We start from the raw sequence: 24,853 nt of genomic DNA on the forward strand, positions 1-24,853 counted from the left end.
GTCGGATGATGAGTTTTGGTTGATCTTGCCAAGAGATTTGAGCTCTCAGCGAGTGAATGTCTTGCGCCTGCTTAAGTTATTTTGGTCCCATGTTTCTCGAAGCCAAGTGCGCTGATCCGCAGAGTTGCGGCCAACCACCAGCCATATCGTTGCGCGTCCAGTGCGCTTCAAAACCTCGACTTTGCAGACTGCAGTATACGAGAAAGCTCCTTCTGCAACAACTTCTGTACGCGGAATCTAAGCTCCAATGGGATACCTGCTCATAACACTTTTGCTCGCGTCGAATCTTCGTTCTTATTTTTGTTTTGGCTCCCTCGGGGATGAGCAAGGCTCAACTAATTTATTGTCCAATGTCACGGCCTCAACTAGCCTAAATTTACCAGCAGTCTTCGGCGATTTCGACATAAAATATGGCGATTTTCAACCTCATCAGTTGGACGGCTTGCAGACAATCTCAATTTATCTAAAGATCGCGTTCGACATAGCCGTCGCCAACACACCGGAGAAGCCGTTTGGGCAAGGCGACTGGGAAGACCAACTGATTCATGTTCGAATGCGTGCGATTGAACCACAATTCACCCACAGAGCTGCACTAGCTGTCATGTGGTATGCAAGCCATTTGATAAGCACAGTGTCTTATTTCCAAACGTGTATCATATCTGTCGAGGAAAATGGCAGCAGTATCGGTGGCATTGTCGTTCGCTCCATTGATACGTATTCCACTGCAGGGAATGCTACACTCGCCAGTGGTGACCGTGACTCAGCCTTCAATTCTACTCAACGAAGCCCTTCAGATGGGTTGCCTCAAGCGGTTTCAATGGATGAGAGGCTTGGGGCAGACACCTTCAAAGTAGCAATTAAATATCACACTCACGATCCTGTATCGTCTCTCCGTTTGCTATTCTCTATGATCTCCTTTATCGGCCAAGTTGGGCTTCACAATCTCGAAGAAGAAACCCAGATCATATTTATCTATGACGACGAAGCCGGTTATGGCATCCAATTCAGGAAGCGTCGCGAGCCTGAGCAACCCATGTTAAAATACCGGTGGATTCTGATGGCCTTGAGACAGATTGCTGAACTTCTCGAACAAGATAGAGTTTGGACGGAGTGGGATGGGTATCTGGTATTGAATAATAAGGTTGTCGGTTTTATGGTCTTCACAAAGTTTCCAGGTCCAGAACAGAAATTCTTGATTCCTTCTCGAGAGAATACGACGATTGTCTCTAATAACGCAGTCCTGTAAGTGTCAGTTACTAGGTTCGAGAAAGATATCGAGTTTCACTATGTACGATGCGCTGTCGTCATTACATAGCTTTGGAAAGAATGCATTGGTTGGCGACTAAAAGTGAGGATTATTCTGCATCTTCCCTGCTAGAGGACTGATGATCAATAGGCATGATATACACCATAGTAAATACTAGACGTCGTTACTGGGTAAAAATTGAGCTTCATGTGTGAGCTCATAGTGAGAAGGCTTCTTCCTGCCTTATTGCGAGCCTTGCCATTACATTTATCACCGTGCTCGCATATCGTGAAAGGACATTGTTTTGCACTTGATAAAATGAGCGATGCCGAGGATGCCAAGACATTCTATTTATAAACCGTCCAATAACTTATTCCCACCTTAATGCCGGACTTGCCAAGACATCCCCTCGCGTCCTGACAACTGCTACTAAAACAGTTTCTCTAGAGTGGAATCAGACCTTACATGCGCGCATTACCACTGCAAAGATGTTGCGTTTGCTGGATTTGCCTTTCGATGTCCTACAGCGTATCATCGAGTTTCTTGAACCGATCCGAAGACGACGCTTCCCCAATGCTTTCCAAATATCACCAGGTCACAAGGTACCGGCCCATTTCTGGACCTGCCGACAATGGTACGACGCAGCTGTGCAGATATACTACGCAGAGATTGAGAAGAGTCAATACAAGTCGCTGGGTCTGTCTGCAGATGACCTGGCCACGATACCTGCCCCAGCTACACAGGCAGGAACCGCTCTGTCCCGCAATGTCCAAAGGGTGGCGCTGAGACTTCAAGGGCAGCCGTCCAATAGAATCACAATGGCGCCATTTTTTGAGATGGGCGCGAACATTGGCAACGGTGTGGGGAAAGAGGATGAGGCAGATGACGACGCAGAAGATGACGAAAAGTCTGTGGCCTCAACAAGTATTCAGCCCGCCGTGTTCAATCCTCCCGTATGGCAAAAGAAGATGGCAGACGGACTGAATGGATTTTCACAGCTGATATCAAGTTTCTCTGCGCTCAGAGAGGTCGCGTTCCAGGCCTTCCATGGCTTTGATGAAAACCCCGTCCCTCAATGGGACTACCTCCTTTACCCAACCATGCGACAATTTGTACAACACCTGCCAATCAATCTCAAATATCTGACATTGGATCTCGCAGGCACTGGTCTTGTAGCTGGCAATGGCTCGAATTCTAAACATCTTTGCCCAGACTTGAAGCCGTGCATTCTTAGGGCTGAGCATGTCCGTCTTCGTCTGCGTCATGTCTGCCCCGCTGTGCTCGGTGTTCAAGACATACACCAGCTACGTAGACAAGCAGGTCTTGTTGAAGATCCCAGGAATCACGACAAGAAAGATAGCGAAGACCTAGAAACCGCTGGGAATTTTAATGATTCGGTTCAGCCAGTCGCACCTCTTTCCAAAGCCTCGGAAGGCCAATTCCAGCCATCCTCTATAACTCAAGATAGCGAAAACACACGCCTCAAATCCCTCACTATCCGCCTCTCGCTCCCGTGGCTCGATCGAAAACCCAACAGGCCTCTCCTTTTCGACGCACAACAATGTCCGGAATTTCCGCCTTTGCCCAATCAACAACTCGGCCTCCACATAACGATGGCCCTTGCCGCTCACTACTTCCAGAGACAACATCCCAGCGTCGAGGACATGAAAGTGTCATACTGCACTACGGCCGCTGAATGCGAAACGATTGACTGCATTAAGTGGGCCTCAATCGACCGGGGAATCGACGTCTACAAGGACGATGGCCAAGTCTGGGATGACTGGAAGAACGACGATGACCATGGCGAAGACCATGAGGCTGGGAATTTCATTGAACCCGAGAGATGGCTTCAAGGCGCGATGAGGCCGAAACCGGCTCTGACACCCAGGATCTTTAAGCCGCATTGGCGCGCTAGGAGTGTTCGGCGAGAGGGAAATTAGTTGGAAGACGCGAGTGATTGGGATGGGAAGGAGTTGGAAAACGAGGAAGATGAAGACGTCGGGTCTTGTTATGGATCAATATATCCAGGAGCGCTAGAGTCAGGATTGAGGGTACGAGATCTGATGGAAATGGCATGGCAAGATACGATCTTTGGGGCTTATGAGGTGTCCGAGCTGAAGCGGTCGCCGCAGTCAAATTTGTGAGCGGGATCAATATCGTTGGTGGGGTGCTTTGACGCCATGACGAGAAGGACGAGTGGTGGGAAGTTGAAGAAGGGCTTGCGTCCTGGCTCGCTCGCGATACTGCAGGTGCGGTCCCACAATCGACAGCCAAGGAGTGACAGTATTATTTCTTCGAGTAATTACCTATACATGCGGAATATATTTAAGTGATGTAAGGACCCCAAACCCTCGAAAATATTCCAATGAACGGCCGCCTGTGGCCGACCGCCTTTTCAATTGCCAGGTCGTGTACCAGGCATTGCCAATGATATAAACGTGGCATAAAGCCATCTTTTCCTTCCCACACCCTCAAGTAATCCGTCGCGCAACCCCCAGCACCTCCTCCCCAAACTCCACGCCCGTCCCATAATCATCAGGCGCCATCCTATCCATCATGCCCGTCGTATCCATGATCAACGTCTTGCTATACTTCGCCCTTCCATGAACCTCATTCCACTGCCCCTTCAACCTCCTCGGCAACGTCGGATCCACAGCCAAAACCATACTTAAGGTCCGCCCCACAAAGTCCCACGTGTGATACACTTTCGTCTTGCGTTTTGCAGGCTCCCCGAAGGGTCGGTTGATATTGTCGGCCATGGCCTCGTGGTTCGCGAGGGCGAGGAAGAGTTCGCGCAGGATGTTGACGAGGTCTCTCCATGCGGGTTTGGCGATGGAGGGGGGCTCGACCGCGACGAGTTTGTCGGTGTACTCGCGACGAGGGGTCACTTCGTATTCGAAGCCGTCGGGCACGGCTACTGGCCCAGGCACTGGAGGGTTGCCGGGATGAGGAGGCGTTTCGAATGATGCAGTCTTGCAAGATCGAATAGCTGGGGTTTTGCTTAGGCCGAGTCTGAGCAACTCGATGGTTGATCCATCAAGGACGCGTGAATGTAAATAGGGTAGAAACGCGTGATGACGTCAGCGCTGGTAGCTAGCCCATTCGGGTTAGGCTTTAATGCGAATGCTTGGCATCCCCTTTGAATTTGCAACCTCCCCATGCCAGCACCATACTCCATCATGTCAAAAGATGGCTCATCAACGAATCGAGCCATTGTTGAGTCACTCTCAGTGTATACTTGGATCAGAGGCTTGGGTCCCGAGTGTTCCCTACGCTGCTGTTAAGGTTGCGTTTTTGTTCTGTCGTCGAATCGCATTATTTCATCCTGAATGCTGATAAAGACACAAAGCTATTCCCTACTCCAGGTATCTTAAAATGTATGCCTTTCAAACTGAATTTGACTTGTATTGCGGCACTCTGCCTCCAACTGGATGGGTACCTTGGTCTAATCTTTCCGTATGATTTGGACTAGATAGACAATGCACTTTCGGTCCGAGCATAGCAGCTTTGAGGGATAGCGGTGAGGGCACAAGCTTGCCTAACGACTTCTCGAATTTGGACTGGAGCAATGTCGCATATATTTGGATGATAAGAACGCAGTCTATTTTGGGATTGGACCCTAAGTCTATCTTTGCGCTTCTTTCCACAAAAAGAAAGGCCCGACATGCAAGCGCAAGCGATCCTGCGATTTGACGAGAGTCTTTTCCAGGGCCATTACTCCTTGCGATCATTCGATGGCGGGTTGTATCCTTTACCTCACCAGCAGAACAGTGGCAAGACTACCCCTGAATTTTGGTTCACTGCTCTTCGCTTTTTATAGCCTTTACACGTTGTACTCATACATTCATTGAAGTTGCAAAGTGAATGAATCCCTGACCCTTAGCCCCTTCCCTAGATCATCAACATGAAGCTACCTACTATGATCTTGACTACCTCACTACATCTCGCCTCCGCACTTCCCCAGCAACATCTCGACATCGCTTTTCTCTCCATAGCGGCCAACGACACCACCAACCCCATAGCACAAACCGTAGCACAGATTCTACCAGCAGACGATCTCCCCTCAGCATCGGTCTCAGCCTCAGGATCGTTCCCGCACTTGAGGTGGACCCACTTTGGCCTGGGCCCCTCTACACACCCCCACACTTGGCCCATAGAGCAAGTCCTGGCCTTCATCGACCGCGCAATTACCGCATACCTAGACGCGCGCGCGGACAAGGGTTTGTGGGACGAGGTTCCGCGCCAGAAATGGAGGTTTGATGACGCAGGATTGCAGATGGAATATTGGATCCGAGTGGGGGATGAGATTAGGAGGCCGCTGGTGTGGTATGATGTTTCGGTCTGTTTGTACGGTTATCGGGGAATGGTTGAGGTGAGTCTGCTGCCCTATTGACCAAGGTTGTCATGGTTTAGGTGGCTGGAGAAAGAGAGGTTATTGCGTGGGGCGAGTCGCAGGTTGTGCTGATCTTGAGATGATTTAGTGGGCGCCTCAGGTTGGCTTCAAGGAGTGGAAGTCATATGTCTTTGACTATGAGGTTGAAGGTGGATCTGCACCTGAAGCTTTTGGGGGATTTGAGTACATTGGGGACGTAGGTGGAGGCGTAGCAATACCAGTGAACGTGTCTTGATTATTGAATTTGGTCCAGTGAGTGAGATAACTATGAACTCCATTTCTGCTGATCTACTGAATTTAGGCCATTGTTCTCCCTCACTTTCTTTCTTCTTATGAAAAGCCCCTGCTCTAAACCTTTGACTGAGAAGATTGTCAATTCAAGCGATAGCGCGATATCTTCTATATACTGCCAGCACCCGAAACGATCGATGGTGATGCTAATACTCCAAACTCCCGCCAGTCTATCGCCCGCATTGGTACATAACATTCATGTACACTATATCCACACATCTCCCACCTTTCAATCACGGGTTCAGAGGCTCACAGAAATACTCCGTCCCCTCATCACTATGCCACCTCGCAATCTTCTTCCCACACTTCCCGCACTTGTGCGTGATCTTGTCCCTACTTCCCGCCTTGACCTGCTTTCCGAAAAACTTGAAGTCGCTGGTGCTTTCTGTGTGTGTTTTCGACGTCTTGGTTGTGGCAACTTTGGCGCATTTGGGGTAAGGGCATCGGATCTCTGCAGGGGAGCGGCCGAGAGCAGGGCCTTTGTTGATAGGTAGTGTAGCCTGCGAGGAGCTGAGGATTAGATGGGTGTACTTAGGAGGTAGGGGGGAAGGGCGAAAGAAGCGGAGGGCTCACTGGGGCGTTGTTACTGCAGGGCATCTGAGACGAGGTGTTTGAGGACCAGTTCTCTGAACCGCCGAATTGGAAGCCGTCATCCATCATATATAGTGGTTGGTAACGTAAGATGAGGATGTGACGAGATGAAGTGGGATTTAGCTTCTAACAATCTTGACTACCTTGTGGGCTTTCATAAAGTGAGTTGATTTGCGATTATTCTACCTCCTGCTGGAGAGATCATATGATTATGTATTCCATCTCCTACTCACCCACACCAAGACTGACAAAGTCGTGGCCGATACGAACCCTCGCCAAGCGGCCTAGACCATACTTGCTGTCTACGCCAATAGTGAGCGTTACTACTTTGGGTTCCTAGCGGGCGCCGACCTAGCGCCACAGTTGCATTCCGGTGTTGCGCCCCCAGGCTGGGCGACAAACGTAACGTGACCCGCAGCATTTAGAGAGGGAACCACAGCTATACTGTTGCATTGACATTAAGTATCTACGCCTCTCTCGCTGAGACCTTACCAGGTCACTAGGGGCTGTTTCGTTGTGTCTGGCGTTACCACCATGGATGTTAGACGTGGCCCCGCAATTTTGCTAGATGCCATGGGAGTTGCGTTGACTCTTGACGTGGGGACACAGGAGGTTGGTCCACGAACAAATGATCCTGCAATTCACACATCTGCACGTGAAGACTAAAATTATGGCTGCTGGTCAACTACCTCACGTGTAGCATCACCGGATATTGACTGATTCCCGAAAAGGTATTTCAAGAAAGCACATCGTGTATGCCTGCCAGAATGACTCTTTAATCTATCTCAAAAGGGTGACTGGACTATTGGCGGGGGCGACTTTGCCAAGCTCTTGCTCAATACGTCGTTCCAAAAGTTACCATTCCGCCAGTTCTCTGCTTACGCCCCTCGATGGGCACCATGAAGCACTTACAGGAATGTATGACGAACCCGCGATCGTCATATCAATGACAATTTGATCTGCTACCATTTGTTTATAGCGAGCCAGACTGTTTCTTAGGCTCCATCTGGTGCTTTATTGAAAAATGTTGAGGTGGCATTCTGTGGGAGATGATGAGGGAATTGGGAAGACGTTTGACCTGTGCTCTGCATGTGGTTGATATGTCCAGGCGTATGTCAAGGCGAAGGACGCTTTGTCATCGTCTCGTGTCCAGCATATTTAGGTGCCTGAACTTCAGTCTTACCTCTAGGCTGTCTTAGTCATTGTTACCACGTAGCTACTTGTAACTTCTCACATGAGACTGCAGTACTGTCTCGTTGGTGAAGAATGTGCCCCGTCAATCCTACTGACTTGATGAAGGGACGACACACGCACAAATATAATTATCTGATTGCAACTCATACGTACCATTTAAAGTACTTCTAGGGTACTACAGAGATAGACATTGGACAATACACAAAACGATGAGAGCCACCACCAGCCTCTACTCGCTTCAACCACTTTCCAATCTTCAACAACTTTCTTTACTTCTTCGCGGCCGGTTTCGCCACAAGATCTGGACGCCTAGCCTCCCAGCCTCGATAGTAGGGCACATCATTGAACGTGCTCGGCATAGCCCAGCTTTTCGTTTGGTCTGCGCCACAGTTGATCAGCTTCATATCCTCAAGAAAGACCGCTGCACCAGCATAGCAAGCAAGCGCTTTTCGAGAAAGTATGGGGGGAAAAGGGTGGGGAGAAGGTGGTAGCACAGAGGTGCGGCGGAAAGAGGAAAGGCTTACCGTTGTAGTAATTCATATCCTCGAAATCATCCGTAGCGCCCCAACTCAAAGACGCAGCATTGTCGTTCCAGCGGCATGAGCTATTGTATCCAGTCCCTATCATACCAAACCTGTCAGTCACCGTTGACAAAAGTATAGTCCTCTACCAACCCTAACATCGCCCACATCGAACAGGGGACAGAGCACTTACCCAATGAAGTCTGTCCCAAATAAGGGTTCAGCCCCCTACAGACCCAATTCTCATACCTCCCCGGCTCCGCTGGCGCATAGACCCTACAGCCAATAACGCCATGGAACGAAGTCACGTTCATGATGCCATACATGGGAATTCCGCGCACCGTGCTGCCGACTTTGCACATCCGCCATCCCATGCTGTTGAAATGGATGTTCTTAGTCGTCGTATGCTTCTTCTTGTCATCCTGGAGATATTCGAAGTCTTCATTGACCACGCAGTCGACATAGGAGGACCAGCCTGCTGGGTCGCGCGGCTGCGAGGGGGCTGGAGGGGTGACAGTGGGAGCTGTCTGAATAGGCATATTCGGCATGCCTGGAGGTGTAATACCAGGTGTTGGCGTTGTGGCCGGGTCGGGAAGTTTTCCACCATTAGCAGACCAAGCGAACAAGACATCCGGGTTCGTGACAACAGAGACGTAGGCATCGGGCTGGATCAAGGGGAATGTCATCAATGCAATCGGCTTCTTCAGGACTGTGTCGTAATAGAATTCCGTGTTGATGTTCTCGTACCACGGGTTTTTCACCACAATGTCCCTGCTGGAATCCGTCTCCCTCACGTTGCGCCCCTTGTCCCACACATCCCAGTCGCCAGTCGTGCCGGGACGAGGCCGCAGTTCTACTTCTTGCTGCATGGGCTTGCGGCCGGAGAGAGATGCTGCGATGGCACTGAGCCCGTTGAAATCGCCGTATCGATTGTCGTATGGTCTTTTGTAAAGACACAAGCGACTGGGGCAGGAAGGAGCGTAGAAAGGGGCCGGGAGCGGCACAATGGTGCCGGGTTTCACAGACCCGCTGGTTTTCACTTCGCCGGTGAAGGATTTCTGGATAGAATCTGGAGGGATGAAGAAACGTGTCGGCACCTTAGTCGACGTGTTGCTGCCATACCATGTGGTCTCTGTCATAGGTTCGCTGGGTACCGTCGATGATTGTGGTGGCGCTTGCTTTGACGGAGGATTATTGGCTGGAGATTGAGCTGCTATTTGGTTCGGCGCTTGCTTGCCGTCTTTGATGAACGTGCGGAAGTTGATGACGTTGATGTAGCTATATTTTGGTGGATCGTTCTTTCCAGCGTTTTTCGCAGGAGGAATGAGATTCTTGACAGTGTAGGATGAAACGAGGACCACATTCGAACCGTTGCGTGTCGGCTCGTTTGGCATGAGGGCGCAGAAGAGATGACGAACGCCATCAGGCGTTGTTGGCGCTTTGGGGGGAGCCAAAAGTTTCCATTTGCTCATGTATGGAATAGGGCCAGTACTTGGTCCGCTGGTATTAGTCCATTTACGATCAGCAGTCAGCTCCCAAGCAGATAGGTAAAACTCGGGCCATGCACCCGACATCACCACCATCTCGCGATGCCCGGTCCTCCTGTATGACAAAGTCAATAACTTCTTAGGCCAGACGCGGAAAGCGTACCTTGTATCTCCTGTGAGCACTTGGAAAAAAGCGTCATCTGTCGGCGATGTCTTCATGGGTAACTGCACTTTGTCGGTCTTGGTTACTTTAATCTTGTCACTGCTGCCATCTTGTTCAAACAACTGAGGGGCGACAAGTACGCCAGCACCACCTTCGATCTTGTCCGTGCCACTCGCGAACAGAAGCATCGGCTTGTTGTTAACGTCTTCGAAGCGTTTGATGAAACCGCTAGCAGGCGGAGCGACAGTGGATGACTTTCCACTCAGTTGGACCACATCCTCTGCCCCTGACGTGATCTTAATTTGGGGATTAAGCAGCAATTTGTCGGTCGATGCTACGCTTACGAAAGGTACGAGCGAGCCAGGTGTGCCACCCGCCTTCCATGTCCAAGTGATCAGATCTGGATTACTAGAGCCGCTACCTTGGCGGAACGGGAAGATGAAGAAACGAGTCAACGGTCCATAAAGCTTCCAATCATCCGATTTGAATGAGGAGACAAGCACGGTTCGTTTGATGTCGTATTCGGATTTCTTCTTGTCTGTCCCTCCAAATTCCAGTGGTGGCTGGTTCTTCATCCTGAAACGCCATCATCAGTTCCGCGATCGCAGATTCTGTGCTTCTGACTTACTTCTCCCATTGCGTCCACTGTTGATCAGTCTTCTTGTCAGAGTCTGTGAAACTCCATGATTCCACCAGAATCGCATTTGATTTTGATGCGTCCGGGCTGTTTTCCGAAAAAGAAAACTTCAATAAACTGGTCTTCCCGCTTCCTGCTGGATCCCACCAGCTATGCCAACGCAAAGTTTTGTTGTCTTTAATAGTCTCCGGATCTTGACTTAAGTCAGTTCTTCTCCCACGAAATGTGAAGGTCATTTGGCGATTGTCAGTGTAGTATTTGTTTCCCGCCTCTTGCTGGACTGCTGCTTGCTTTTCCTTCTGCTTGGCAAAGGTATTGACGGTTGGGTCAGCTGGTGCGAGGGCAGCTTTCGTTCCGTCTGCTGCGGCAGGCTTTGTTACGTCTGCGACAGGCTTGTATGTAGGGTCAAATGAGAGAGGTCTGTAATTTATAGGCGTCTGAATCGGACCCCAAACGTTGACTCCATAGTTGACTTTGCCGCCATCAATACCGTACTCCTGCACTTGAATGAAGCCACCAGCAAGAATTTCTACCGGCCTACCTTCTGGGCGGGTAAGATCATCTTTCTTGAACTTCGAATTCTCAACGTCAAGCACGTCTTGAGAAGCATAAATACCCTGTTGACCTGGGTCTCCCCATTGATACTGTGACCCACAGCAGTCTTCTAGATCCTGACGGCGAGCCCAGTAGTATCCATTATCCGAGTACTTCTGTTTGCCTGATACTCTAGGGTTCTTGATCTCCTGATAATTCAGAAAGGATTTGAGATCAAGATAGTCCCAAGATCCATCGATGTTTCTTTGCTTGGCATTAGGATGGTATGGGTTTCTAAAGACTACCCAAAGGTTCATGGTGTTGCCGGAAGATTCAAGATTCTCATCAATGCCATGGGTAATATCCGGCACTGGTACTTGATCAAGCGCTGCAAACTTTTCCGGGTCATCTGGAGCCTTTCCGGTCATCCAAGCCTCGTATACCTCGTTAATAGAGGTCTGTACGCACTCAACGCTGTTCGATGTATTAGTAAATGGAGTCTCATGATACATGTACAAACCTTCTGAGCCGGTTGATACGATTTGCCTCGAGAAAGTATTCGGCGTCTCCGTATGCAATCCAACTTTGTCCCTTGCGAGTACGAACTCTAAGCCCAGTCGCGTTGTCACATTCGTGCATATAGCCTGTCATACTATCCCAACTACCCCGAGAAGCAAGGTTAGCCTGAGATGCCATTGCTTTGGCCTTTTCTGTGGACGCATTAGTTAGTGAGCATGAACACGCGAGGCAAGACTTACGCATCCTCGAAGGTCTGTTAAGCTCCATACGGGGCGTCCGGGTATGGCCAGAAGCAAATTGATCCGATAGGTAATGAAGTGCAAAGGAGTCGTATACGTATGCAGCCTTCAATTTATCACTGGCCTCTTCTGGCTTGTTAGCGTTTCGAGATGCATATCCCTGTTTCGCGAGGTCTAGGGCCATGGAATGACCAGCTCTGTAAACGTCCCACGCCATATCACCGAAATGGTCCATGTTGTACCTGTCACATAAAATTAGGGACGCTGGTCACAGCTTACAGCGATGTCCAGCATGAATGAGACAAAGGTATTGCTTGATGATTAGTTGGCACGACTATTTTTATCATGGTGCATCTTGGGGAGGCTGGTGAGAAATAAGTACTTACAACAAGATGTTACCATATTGAAAAACACCAACTTGCCACAGAGTATTCGCATTTGTATCAACTCCATCTGTACACGTCGTCAGCACGAATTTATAATTCGGAGTGGAGAGAAAGCGCTCTGACGTACCGACTTGGGCGATGTAGTTCTGAACAATTCGGTTTGGGCCTTTATTCTCAACTTTCTGGTACATAGCCGCATTCTCGGCTTCTTCTCTCTCCTTGTCTGTCCAGTCCGTTCCATCAGGCTTTTTCGGTGGGATGATTTCCCCAGGCGGCTTATTTGGATCTAGATCAGGAACCTCGAGGGGCAGATCCCCAAGGATCTTTTCGATCATGTAACCTTCATCGCTCAGGTATTTGTCCAAATAAGGCAGAGTACCGTAATAATCAGTCACCAAATTCTTCACAGCTGCTCCGAAACGGGCTTTGCGCTCTGCCATGTCCGCGCCATATGAGATTGGCTGAGTCACATCGTCGTTCACGTAGAAATCTCCGGCAAGTGCGATGATCTTAGCGAAGTTGAGGTCGACTTTAGAGTTACTTAGATAGCCAAGATTACTCTTGGCCCAGTTGATTGCGTGGGTGATTACACCATAGCCAGTCCACGGTACACTCACAAGGATCGCTGCTTGAGAATTGCAGCTCACAGCAAGGCTGCGGTCTGTGGTTAGGCGAAGCTGGCATTCCGCTGGAATGTCTGCGTGCTCTGCGGAGTCGAATTTGACCGGAGCTGTGTCCGGAATGATATCAAAGCCATCGTCATCTGCCATCTTGTTCGACGTAAGGTTTTGGCAGCCACCTTTGAGGAGCCTCTGGTCTCGCTCCTGTAGCCTTTAGCAAGAGTGCCTGGAGAGTGGCGCAAAACGCAGAGGGATAGCTGAGCCGGTGGCCTTCAACAGAGGTAAAGGAAAATGATGAGAAATTGACGGCTATGGGAGAAAAGTTGGGGTGGTTCAATTGCCCTGACTCTTGTCAACGGAGACAAGCTCGCCCGAGGCCGGAACGATCTACACTAGACCATGTTCCGTGATCTGAAGCCATGCATGAGACGGCGTAGACATAGATCGATATAGCGTGGTGTCAAAGTTCTAAACCTTGTTAATATCCAACCTGTCTCGGAAGGCTGAATCTGGACATTCTCATCAAGCGATTGCATCCGATGTTGCGGCTAGTGACGCGAGGCTTTGAGGGGTAGGATGCATGTCAGTCTCAGCTGAAGATCAATTAGTTTCGATGGAGGCAAGTCCAGGTCTCAAGCTTGACTGGCTGGGCACAAGTCGCTTGGTAGGTGGCGCATAAGGAAGTCAGGCACTAAAGGCAAGCGTGCCAAATTCCATCTCGCCAAGGAAAGACCCATGCCACGTGATGCAAGCCGAAAAATGCAGCTGTCAAAGCTAACAATACCATAGGACTGTTCTGGGCCGTATCAATAGAGGCATTGTGTCCATAGCGTGGCAGAGGTCGCACCGTTGGCTCAAACGCAAGGAGTCTCTGCGAGCCGAAATGACGCGGCGCAATCGTAAACAAGGTTCGCAATATGCTGCTTTCCTGGAGGTGTTCGGATTCAGCGGAGTGGGGCGGAAGTAGAAATAGGTAAATTCCAATCATCGATGTTTAATAGCTATAACGTAATCGAGCGATGGTAGGTGGAGCCGATGCAGCCGTGTCGTGGCGTCGAAGATCAGAGCTGAAGTCATGTTATTTGGCGAGAATGGAGACTTGAAGGCTAACATTTCCTGGGTTAAGTGCAGATTGCAAACCCATAGTGAGTGGTCGTTAGAAGCAGGTCAAGCGTCGTGGGGTGTAGAATCGATGCTGTAACCTCAATGGGGCTAGGGTTATTTTGCCCATGCCGTCTTGGAGCCTCTCAGCAGCTCACAACGGCCGTGTTGGGCCATGCAGTAGTGACGATGATGATCGCTTAGCCATGTCACACCAAGAGAGTCCAAGCTCTCCTAGTTCGTCGCTAGAAGTCCAACCCAAGGGCAACAGCGTTAGCTTTCCAGTAGGTCAAAGTAAGCTTTCTGTCTAGATCCAACGATCTCAATCGTATCTATCGTTCGCTCCCATCTATTTATGCGTATTTGACGGCTATATGGCCCGTGGCATGCCCGAGTATCTCCGCAACCCGCTTACTCTTTCCCCTCCTTCCCTCCACGATCCTCTAGATGGTAGATCTCCCGTCTTGCAGTAGCCGATGCAACCACAATTAGTGCGCATATGCTTGACGTCCGTTATCTGTCACCTATGGTCTCACAGTTCCAAGAGCTTAGCTATGCTAGCCTGCTCCATGGCTGCACATGCCGTAGGAAAGCTGGATCAGGCACCTCGAGGTTGCGCAGGTCGCCCTATCCATCACTGTCGGGAAAGCGTTTGTGCAGACAGCTATCTCGGCAGGAGCTGGCGTTGCCTTTCATCCATGTCTAGATTTGCCGACCAAGCTCGCAAGCTTAATATTAATGTACGGCCGGCGGCTTACTCTCAGAGCTACACGGGCCTATCTGTCTTGACGCCACTAGTTTGAGCCGGTGTGCTTGCTCGCTCTAAAGTTGAAAACCAAAGTTGCGCATCCAGATCATTGGGTACTTGCGGGACTAGGCTAAGGTCATCTAGGAGTTGAACATCGCCGCTTGCTGCCCGCGAGAGACGAACTTGGCAGGTCCTCCAATACAGGACACCGTTTCTGACCTTGTCCCCACGACCTTGAGCATAGATTCTTCGGAGTTCAGAGAGACCATATAGGTTCTCATACTCATTCTCCACCATGTCTTTCAAATCGGATCACATAAGGTAGGCCACTGGCAGGGTCTGATCGAGAAGTAGCCTTGTATGTAATACTTACGAAACACAGGTTTGTAGAGCAAAGCGGCCTCAACAAGCCATACATCGAAAGGAACTTTATACCACCAAAGTATATCGGTCAGAACGGAGAAGCCAACATCGATATCATCTCATCAGCGCTCGAAAAGCTCTCGCAACGCTCCGGTGTCCTAAAGTCTGACGAAGTTCTCAAGCCAAAGGCAGACCCGACAGCGAAGTACGACCCCGACAAAGTCCCAGACCCATTGGATTTTGCCAGCAAAGCCACCAACCCAGACCTTCAGACGGTAGAGCTGCCTTTGATCTCAGATGTATGGAACGGGAATGAGCCAATCAATTACGTGGGTATTGGCTTGATTTGTTCTCTGTGACGTCGGTTGACTCTCAGTGAAAGCATGTTCAATTGACGGTCGGCTCGCCTCCTCAAACATTTTTGGTCGACCTGGACTCCGGAAGTTCCCTTTTCTGGCTCCAAGCAATCCTTGATGATGAGCTTGATCCAGAAATCCTCGGCCAGAACACATACAGACCATCAATGTCCGTTGCCGCCGTCGAATTAGGCCAGAGTGATCGGGCCAAGTATGGCGACGGCGATCTTGTCAATGTGAGCCTCTTTACAGATCGAGTCAATGTTGGCAAGATGTACATACCATCTGCAATCGTAGGTGCTGCACCTACGAACGGAATCAAGGTTGAGTTCCAGGTCAGTAAAGCCAATGGTCTCCTTGGACTCGGATCCCCAACAGATCCAAAGAATCGTGGGCGTCGCAATCTGGTGCAAACACTCTACGATCTGAAGCTTGTCAAACATGCTTCATTCGCTTTGATTGGCCCAAGAGTCGATCCCAAGCTCGCGGAGAAAATCGATAAACAGGTCATCATGCAGCCACGTGGTACCTTTGTGATTGGCTCTGTAGATCCAGCATACTATACAGGTTCTATCGCTTGGTGTCCTCAGATCGTTTCGACAAATCGATGGGTCGTCAAGCTTGACCAGATCCTGATCAATGGCAAGATAGCTTTCGAGAATCAGCAAGCGCTGATTGATACTGGTACCGCCTACATTGTCTCCTCACCCAGCAATTTCGATAAAAGCCAGGAATTTATCGAAGGTGCCTCGCCCAGAAAGAATGGACTGATGTTCACTTTCCCCTCCGAAAATCTCCAAAGCGTAGAGTTTGTATTAGGAGGTCGTAAGATCCGTCTCCAACCTCAAGACTTTGGGCTTGGTGGGATCAAAAACGAAGCTGGCCGAATGTGCAGCAGTATTGTGAAGCTCCCTAAATGGGAATTTGAGGAGAGCCTATGGGTCCTCGGTGGTATTTTCCTCGACAACGTCGTCACCATCTTCGACTACGACGAACGCAAGGTGGGTTTCGCAGACATATCGGAGAAAGACTTAGCCAGCGCAACCAAAATCGCACCTGCTAACTCCACCGCTGATGCCACACAATCTGTTCCAACATCAAGCGGTGCAGGAGCAGCAGTCCCAGCTCCAACCACCGCACCTGCCTCCGGTTCTGCTCCCAAATCCCAAAAGCTTATAGCTTCCGATGCGTCGTATTCGGAGACCAGCATCGAAAAGACCCCAAGCGGCGGTCGTGAAATCGTCCAACGCATCAGCTTTGGTCAAAAGCCCCAATGCCAGATCGCAACGGGCCTAACGAGCTTCGATCTGGGCTACCAACACGTCCGCCTCATAACCTTCGCAACCGACAACTCCTACAACGGCTTCAACCTGCACGTCAACGCCTCCGCCGACACCGCCACCCACGGCGTCCTTCCCAATCCCGACTCCGACACCGTGCTCCGCTACGGCAAAGCCGCCTGGCTGCGCACTCTCCCCAACGACCCCAACATCCAAATCGGGCGATACACGCTCGGCGACACGTACCCTCAGGGCAAACAACTACCGCCCGACAACACGGCGACGGTGAAATTCCCGCGTGCGTTCGCAAGCCCGCCGAAAGTGGTGCTCTGGCTGTGCGCAATGGATTTCTCGAAATCCGTGAACTGGCGCCTCAAAGCTGATGTGTCTAACATTACGGCTGACGGCTTCACCATGGTGCTGGGGCCTTGGAAGGACACTATCCTCTACAAGACGGAGGTCTGCTGGATTGCGCACGCAGACGTGCCTGGTATCCAGAGCGGGATGTTCAGTACCGAGGATATCAGAGGCGGGGAAGGATGGCAGCTCAATAATTCGGGATTTGCGAAGTTCGAGAAGAAGTTTCGCAAGCCGCCGAGATTGGTGGCCGCGCTGAGTAAGTTGGAATTTGGGTATTATAGGGATATTAGGGTCAGGACGACAACCGAGGCAAGCGAGGAGGGTGTCAGGTGGAGTATGGATAGTGATGGGGATGTGCATCAATATATTACGAGGTGTTCGTACATTGCGTTTGATGCGGTGAGTGACCTTCCTCTGGTATGCGACTTTTGCAAGGCGAGTAGACTAACGATGGGGCTAGGATCTTGAGACTGTGTCGGCGTCGATCAATTGAGTGTCGACAGGCGTCGGCAGGCTCAAGACTATCAGTCCGGTAGTGGGAGATTGGGCGCCGTACTTTGCGTAAGCGTAGATAATGCGCACCATCTGATGGGAATGTACCTCTCATCCAAACGGCAATTCGTCATGTCCAAACTTGTGAAATTCCTTAATGCGAGGACAGAGTTTTGCACCTGCAAGAACCGTGTGCGGGCGATGAGTGACGCACAGCTTGCAAGCTGACTCAAAGGTACCCTGAAACAGTCCTATGATGGAGCTGATCTACCTCGGGTCCCACCCAAGAATGAGCACAGATCTCCTTTTGCCACCGAGCTGTCTCCACAAACTCCACAGCACGAGCCAGCGGCAGGCCCGTGGCAGCCCTAGGGGCTCCACATATTCCGTAGGGCTAAGGCAGCAGCCGGTGCAAGTCCTGTCCGAAATAATAGTCCTGCGAATCAGCCAAACGTTGGCGACGCGACGCTGTCTCCAGGACGTATTCGTATTCGCGCTCCGCTGGCGAACCAAAATCCCGTGGGCGGAGCGGACATTCGAAATGTCCTCGAAATCTTCCGTAAATCCTGCGAGAGATGAGCGAGTAAGCTGCGATTGTTGTATTCGCATTCTTATTTTTCCGTACTCGTGTGCCAAGGCAACAACATCTGTGTCCTTTGACGGGCTGGCCTCGTAGTCGCTTTCGTGTGCTCTGTCTTGCTGTGTACTGATGTCGCGATGACATCCGCTTGCACACATTGTTGTATGCAGAATGCATATATATTGACTCGATTTCGTCCCAAATCAAGTTCCTCATCAGCATCCATTCACACATCCACAATTTCAATCCACATTCAACTCACATTTCAAAACATCCACAACAAACTCTATCCCTTTCCCACATCAAAATGCCAGGCCAATCAACCAACCAGTCCCACGCCATTGGCGACAGCATTGTCCCACAAAAGCTCCAGGAGAAGCTCCCCGAGAGCGTAGAGCGGGCCGTGCCGAATGCCATCCATGATACCGGCGATGGAGTAGCGAGCACTCATGCGACGGGAGACAGTGTTGTGCCTAAAGTATGTCCATCGCTCTTCCCTGCAAGATGAAAGGGGAGGCTAATCAAACTGCCGTTGCACAGGTAGCACAGGAAGCCGTGCCCAAGAAGGCTGAGGAGGTGTTGCCCGAGAAGGTGCATCCTACAAACTAATAATTGAATGTGTACCGAGGAGACATGCGACGGCTGTTGGGTGGGGCCAGTCTGGGTGGGGCTCGAGAAGTCAATATGCTGGGGGGTAGATAGGGAAGGAAGGCGCGTGGGAGGATGGGACCAGCTGTCTTTACCGAAGATTCTTGCCCTTGAATAAACAGAACGATTGCTTGACACCTTGTGCGCATGTCCACCAAATTCGTATTATCGTCTGCGTTGCTTGCAGATCCCGCGATGTCGTCGCGACATACCAGCTGAGTTCTCGTCGCGGCATCTAAAATTTTCTGCCTGTGCAAATTTTGCTGGTGGATCTTTCCTCCAAAATTCAATGCGAATTAGACTTCCAATATTTTGACTGTGGGCGTAACCAAACGTTAAGCGCGTAATTATTAGGCTATTCACGAGAATAAAATACAGTTATTGTGGTGGAGATTGCGCCCGAGGCTTGGTGCGAAAGCCCCGTGGCGCGCGCAAAGGCGGTCTTAATACCGTATTATGAACTACCGAGCGCGTATCAGGGGCTGATAGGGGAGCGCCACAGGTGGATCGCTGTCGTTATTCGGCGAGAAGCCGGAAGGAATGCGGCGCCACTGAGAGAGAGAACATGACAGAAGTGGCAGATACTATTGATATGCATGGGCATACAGGCAGCTTCCTGCCAGAGCCGTTACCCAGGCTGGTAATTGCAGAGAGACATAGTGTAACTATCGCTATATATTAAAAGTATTATACCTGTTGCAGTCTCAAATCATAATAGCAAGTATTTTGGCAGCCTCGGAAAGTAATATTAAATCTTCTTACCGCCTCATATCCACTTGAAACCTAGAGTCGCAGGCCCAAATAGCAACACAAAGCCTTCTAGCAGCCTATATCCACCTTGAACTTAGTTTCAGCAGCCCCGAATAGAGACAGAGAATCTTCTAGCAGCCCCAAGTGTCTTACGGAAGATCTTCGGGCAGGCGCTGCCAAGCCAGCTCTGGGTGGTCTTTTGCCATCTTTTTCTTTTTCTTCTTTCTTCCTCTGTAACCATTCCTCATCCCAGTATGGGACAGGTCATAGTTATCGTTTCAACGGCAAAAACACGGTCAGCGATACCCTCATAATACACCATGCTAACCGTTTGTTTAGTGAATCAAACGTAAACAAGCCTGCGCAAACGAACCAAACCGATAATCGAACCAATTTCTCGCTTTCGTCGCCGGCTTTTTGACAATTTTTTTACCCACAATCACCGTAAGAACCACAAGTCACCGCTGCCGCTGTCTTTCGTGCCAGTTTTACTGATCCGAGTCACTGCTAGAACCAGCTTTTCACCACCGCCGCCCCCATCTCAACCATGTTCGGCTTCCTGCTTTGCTGCTTCCGGCCTTCGGGTCGCGAAGAGGGCGCTCTCCCAGCCCGCAAAGTTCGACAAGAGCGTTCGCCCGTGGGGCGAATCCGCGCCCACCCCGCCTACTACGCGTCGAAGCGTGGGGTGTACACCCCCGGTAGGAACCGGGAGCCGTACGAGATCTCGCTGCCGCCGACCGTTCGGGCTGCACAGAGCCCGCTTAACGCCGACAAGAACCAGTGAGCACGAGATCCGGGCCGTTTGTGAGAGAGGTTTTTGAAACGCGCGTCTTGTTTAGTAAGTGATGGTCCAGAAGTCGGTTTCTCTCACCAGGAGCATGCTAATAGCAGCCAGTTTTACGACATTTACGAGGCGTACGGGCCACCTTTCCTTTGTTGAGGCGCACCTGTCAGTCAGAGCCAGAGCTGCCGCTCAGCTTAAAAGCTGGCAGGGGCGCGACGGGATATCGTTTTGGGGATTAGGCAGGAGGAGCACTCTTCTACTGTTCGATGGCGACATCGAGCACATTGTGGTTACCCGGCCATAGTGCGGTCCTAGGGCTGCAATACTGCCTAACAGCACCGGTAGAATGAACTCGCCTGCCTCGCGTTGCTTCAGGCAGTGGAGCACTGCTTTGTTGTGATGGCGACATCGCACAGCTGGTCTACGAGCCACGCTGCGGTCCTGGGGGCTGCAATATGCCCCGATAGCACCGACATCGTAAACTCTGCTGTCTCGCGTTTGTTTTTTTTCAGGGAGGGGTGTCAGTTCGTCAGTTGAAACTTATTCTTATCGACTATTCTTATCGACAATGGCTGCATTGCCAGGCAGCAAACATCGACAAGCGGTGCGGAGCCGGGCACCACCAACTGACAATCGCTGCGGCGCCAGGCAGCAAAAACTGACAAGCGGTACGGAGCCGGGTACCATCCTCAGAGCGGCCTCAGTCAAGCGACCACCATGGCATGTCACAGCCATGGTGCGGCCTACTCACCTGACAAGCGGTACGGAGCCGGGTACCACAAATGACAATCGCTGCAGCGCCAGGCAGCACAAATTGACAAGCGGTACGGCGCCGGGTACCACCCTCAGAGCGGCCTCAGTCAAGCGACCACCATGGCATGTCACAGCCATGGTGCGGCCTACTCTCCCGACAAGAGCTGCGGCGCAGGGCAGCAGGGACCGACGCGGATTACGAAGCGAGGCTCAACAGACAAGCGCCACGGAGCCAGGTGGCACACATTCTCCTTTGTCATTGCTTTTCGCGTCAGATATCACTATCAAAACATATTTTTACAGCACATTCTTACCGACGGCATTCATAGCAAACCAGATATTCTTAATCAAAAGTATCATTACGGCACTATTCATATCAGCGTATTCCTAATCAACCAAATATCACTATACGCACCTATTCTTACGGCACAATTCAACCAACAACATCCTATGGCGGCACATATCACTATCCAAACATATTCTTACGCCAGCATCATCACGACCGGCCTCGTGATCATGCCACATATCCTCATCCCAACATATTCTTACTGGCAACATTACTACTCAAGAGGTCATCTGGTGACAAGAGACCTCTGCCGCCGTCTCACTACCTACCTACAACACGATTCAGAGACGTGCGAAGAGCCAAGCAGCTGTACAATCATTGCATCAGATCACCGCGCTTCCCAATGCTTGGCTCTCAATCTGGCTTCCTTTGTGACAACGAAGCCCCAATATGGCAATAGCAGATCTTCAAATCACTGCTACACACCAGCGTATCCTGGCTTACGCTGCAATTCAAGGCACAGTACATGCTACTCCCATGTACTAGCGACGGAAAAGCAAATCTCCACTGCATTCATACACCACGAGATTCAAATGAACCGTACCTTCCAAGAACGTAACAAAACCAAACACATCTGCGAGTGACATCAACACCGCTTTAGAACAAACTCGACAGGCACAAAAAACATTCAAAGGACGACGCAGCGCCGATCTACGTACCAATCGAATTAAATACGGCAGTCAAAGCAAAGCTGCGTCCTACCACGAATCGGCGACGACGAAGACGACGAAGACGACGACGACGACGACGACGACGACGACGACGACGACGACGACACGACCGAACGGCGACGGACAGGTGGGAGGGAGATGTCACGAACCGGGGACAGGCGCAAGGAAAGTGTCACGAATCGAAGGACAGGTGCAAGGAAGGTGTCACGGACCGGGGGCAGGTGCAAGGAAGGTGTCATGGTGGTAGGGAAGGGAGGTGGGAAGGTCATGGAGACCGCAGGAGATGGGAGGAAGGAGCGATTGAAGATTTGAAAAGATCAAGCGAAGCAAGGATAGAGAGAATTGCTCACTTACACAAGATACCCACCCATTGCAATCAACAAAACACCCTGATGAGACTCAAAAATGAAGATTTTTCTTCACACCTTGCATTAAATTATGCATCCTAATGAAAGTGACGATCATGTCTTCATCCTAGATAGCCAAGCCACGAAGGATCTTGACGTACATTACCTAGTGCATGCACCCAGCCACCATTCGAAATCCCACGACTCTCATAATCTTGCTTGCGCATAATGCCCACTTCGTTTCTTCGTCCATCGTGTACCAAGATGCCCGCCTGTCCTTAGAATCTAAAGCTTGGTGGTGACCTTCGCCCCCAATCATCGCGTCGATATGAGTATTAGCCGACCGTAGCCCACCGAGATGAAGATATGAATCGAGACGAGTTATTCCTCGAGCCTGGTCCCACTCGAGACGTAATCCAGCCCGCGACACCTCCAATTGCAGAGGATCCGGGCACGTCCCCCCACGCATCAGAGATCCATCGTGAATACTATGCACCCGATGCTCTGCAGGTGGACCAGTCTGCCTCCGCACCGCAGGTCTGAACATATCATCTTCTGCAGCCACCATAACTCTGACGGAATGATAGGTGGCCTTTGATAGTGGTGCTGAAGCCGCCCCCAGCAGTATTGCTGGGCTTGAGCCCGCGGCTCAGCATTCAGCGGAAGGCGCGATCGTCCCACAGCAACAGCCGCAGGGATGGTTTGTCCCTCGCAAAGCTGTGTTAATAGCTGCTGTTGTACTGGTCGTATTCGTAGTTGTGGGTGTGGGAGTCGGGGTGGGCGTAGGCGTTGGCCAGAATCAGTAGGGCATCTCCTCTGCGCGTGTGATATCCATGTCCCAGATGCTGATGTAACAAAGGAAAGGGGAAGGGGGCTCTGACCCTGGTAATAGTACGACGCAGAATGGCCGGCCAACTCAAAATGGCCAAGGGAACAGCACGACGACTGGCTCGCCCACCTCTTCACGGAAACACGGGGTCTATGCCAATTCCTCATTTGCGAGCGTCGAGACTTCGGATAGAAACAGACATGTTTTCTTTCAAGATCTGGACGGTACCCTTCGATACTGCAAATGTGCCGGCAACTGCTCGGTGGATCTGCGTGTCGGTATTCAAGATGCGAGGAACAGCACTCCGATGAGCGCAATTGCGGACGCATCGGATAATGTGAGTGTACCACTCCAGCGAAGAAAAGTATAGACCCCAACTCACAACACAAATCTGATGCTGGTCTTGCAGATCTACCTCTTCTACATCCAAAACAACAACTCCCTAACCTCCCAACGCTCCGTTTCCGGCAAATGGTCCCAATTTCCCATCTTAACCCCAACGCCCCCCTCAACCACACCCACGCTCAAATCCCTCACCGCAAACTGGATCTCCGCCGACACCGTCTTCGTCCTAACCCAACTCCCCTCATACGGCGCAACCCTCCTCTCCCTCTCCCTCCCCCTCTCCCACAAAACCGCCTCCTGGGATTGGAGCGACAACACCAGAAGCCTCACCAACTCCAACAGCTCCTTCGGTTTCAACGCGCCCTTCGCCGCCTTCACCAACGCGTCTAATAGCGAATCCTTCGCCGCCACGTACATGGACACGGGGAAAACGTACCCTTGGATTGCCGTTTTTTCGAACCAGCTGCCCGACAAGCGGGACGCGTCGCAGAATCTAATCGGTGTGAGCTATGATGGGGAGACTTTCCGCTCTGGTCTGCGTCCCCCCTTCCCCCTTTCCCCTGGATCCGTCCGATTGGGTGGGTAAGGTATGGGTGGGTGGATTCATCGCTGATATTTTGCAGCGTCCTACGGTCTCAACTTCAACACCCTCGTGCCCGACGACTCGGCTCTCCTCCCCGCCGATATCCCCTCCAATGCGTTCGACCTGCAGATCGTGGACTTGAACGATGTGGTATCGATCTTGTATGTGGAGAATGGCAAACTGGTTTCTACGGGGCAGATGGATTTGAATGTTGGTGCTGTTAAAAATGATGATGGTGCTAGTGGTGGAGGTGGGGGTGGGGGTGGTGGATATCCGTTCCCGAGGCTTTCGTCGTTCGTCTCGAAGGGTGGGAAGTTGTATTTGTATCATCAGATTGATGAGGGGAGGATTGCGGAGTCGGTGTTTGATCCGACGGGCGAGGGCGGTGGGTGGGAGAGGAGTGAGGTTGAGGTGCCGGGTATGTAGTTGTTTGGGCGACGAAGCTGGTATTGGTGTTGGGGAAGTCTCCCGGCTGACCAATACGACTCCAATTTTCCACTTTTTACCATTAAAAGCTAAGACCCAATCAGGCCAAGTGCCGGCATTGAGGATCTAAACTCCGACGTCTCAACTGCAAATTTCTTCCTACCAATTTCCCGTCTTCCATCCCATTCCATCAACCCAGCACCCCAAATCCATCGCATCCATCACAGCCATCTCTCCTTCCATCAACCTACCGCAAGCTCTTCAGGCAAT

The 24,853-nt window shown here is 50.9% G+C and overlaps 8 protein-coding genes across 8 annotated transcripts; 5 read left to right on the top strand and 3 right to left on the bottom strand.

Moving 5' to 3' along the window:
- Window positions 1–247: 247 nt before the first annotated feature.
- Window positions 248–1,246, top strand: KY384_000403 (uncharacterized protein; the record flags this gene model as incomplete). The annotated part of the gene is made up of 1 exon (XM_044808939.1): window positions 248–1,246. The coding sequence occupies one exon, from the start codon at window positions 248–250 to the stop codon at window positions 1,244–1,246; it is 999 nt and encodes a 332-aa protein (XP_044664926.1).
- Window positions 1,247–1,734: 488 nt separating this feature from the next.
- Window positions 1,735–3,186, top strand: KY384_000404 (uncharacterized protein; the record flags this gene model as incomplete). The annotated part of the gene is made up of 1 exon (XM_044808940.1): window positions 1,735–3,186. The coding sequence occupies one exon, from the start codon at window positions 1,735–1,737 to the stop codon at window positions 3,184–3,186; it is 1,452 nt and encodes a 483-aa protein (XP_044664927.1).
- A 531-nt stretch (window positions 3,187–3,717) lies between these two features.
- On the bottom strand, window positions 3,718–4,460 carry KY384_000405 (uncharacterized protein; the record flags this gene model as incomplete). Its single annotated transcript, XM_044808941.1, has 2 exons — window positions 3,718–4,258; window positions 4,420–4,460. 2 exons carry the CDS (start codon window positions 4,458–4,460, stop codon window positions 3,718–3,720), a joined length of 582 nt encoding a protein of 193 aa, XP_044664928.1.
- A 3,524-nt stretch (window positions 4,461–7,984) lies between these two features.
- On the bottom strand, window positions 7,985–8,342 carry KY384_000406 (uncharacterized protein; the record flags this gene model as incomplete). Its single annotated transcript, XM_044808942.1, has 2 exons — window positions 7,985–8,136; window positions 8,240–8,342. The coding sequence occupies 2 exons, from the start codon at window positions 8,340–8,342 to the stop codon at window positions 7,985–7,987; spliced, it is 255 nt and encodes an 84-aa protein (XP_044664929.1).
- A 10-nt stretch (window positions 8,343–8,352) lies between these two features.
- KY384_000407 (uncharacterized protein) lies at window positions 8,353–12,971 on the bottom strand (the record flags this gene model as incomplete). Its single annotated transcript, XM_044808943.1, has 5 exons — window positions 8,353–10,462; window positions 10,515–11,664; window positions 11,816–12,057; window positions 12,202–12,268; window positions 12,329–12,971. The coding sequence occupies 5 exons, from the start codon at window positions 12,969–12,971 to the stop codon at window positions 8,353–8,355; spliced, it is 4,212 nt and encodes a 1,403-aa protein (XP_044664930.1).
- Window positions 12,972–14,965: 1,994 nt separating this feature from the next.
- Window positions 14,966–17,497, top strand: KY384_000408 (uncharacterized protein; the record flags this gene model as incomplete). Its single annotated transcript, XM_044808944.1, has 3 exons — window positions 14,966–14,991; window positions 15,053–15,362; window positions 15,416–17,497. The coding sequence occupies 3 exons, from the start codon at window positions 14,966–14,968 to the stop codon at window positions 17,495–17,497; spliced, it is 2,418 nt and encodes an 805-aa protein (XP_044664931.1).
- A 911-nt stretch (window positions 17,498–18,408) lies between these two features.
- Window positions 18,409–18,710, top strand: KY384_000409 (uncharacterized protein; the record flags this gene model as incomplete). Its single annotated transcript, XM_044808945.1, has 2 exons — window positions 18,409–18,579; window positions 18,642–18,710. The coding sequence occupies 2 exons, from the start codon at window positions 18,409–18,411 to the stop codon at window positions 18,708–18,710; spliced, it is 240 nt and encodes a 79-aa protein (XP_044664932.1).
- A 4,056-nt stretch (window positions 18,711–22,766) lies between these two features.
- Window positions 22,767–24,583, top strand: KY384_000410 (uncharacterized protein; the record flags this gene model as incomplete). The annotated part of the gene is made up of 5 exons (XM_044808946.1): window positions 22,767–22,937; window positions 22,988–23,100; window positions 23,260–23,566; window positions 23,639–24,107; window positions 24,198–24,583. The coding sequence occupies 5 exons, from the start codon at window positions 22,767–22,769 to the stop codon at window positions 24,581–24,583; spliced, it is 1,446 nt and encodes a 481-aa protein (XP_044664933.1).
- Window positions 24,584–24,853: the final 270 nt, after the last annotated feature.

The sequence above is a fragment of the Bacidia gigantensis genome (genome assembly GCF_019456465.1).
Source record: "Bacidia gigantensis strain McMullin 20006 chromosome Unknown contig_74, whole genome shotgun sequence".
NCBI classification, from domain to species: Eukaryota; Fungi; Ascomycota; class Lecanoromycetes; order Lecanorales; family Ramalinaceae; genus Bacidia; species Bacidia gigantensis.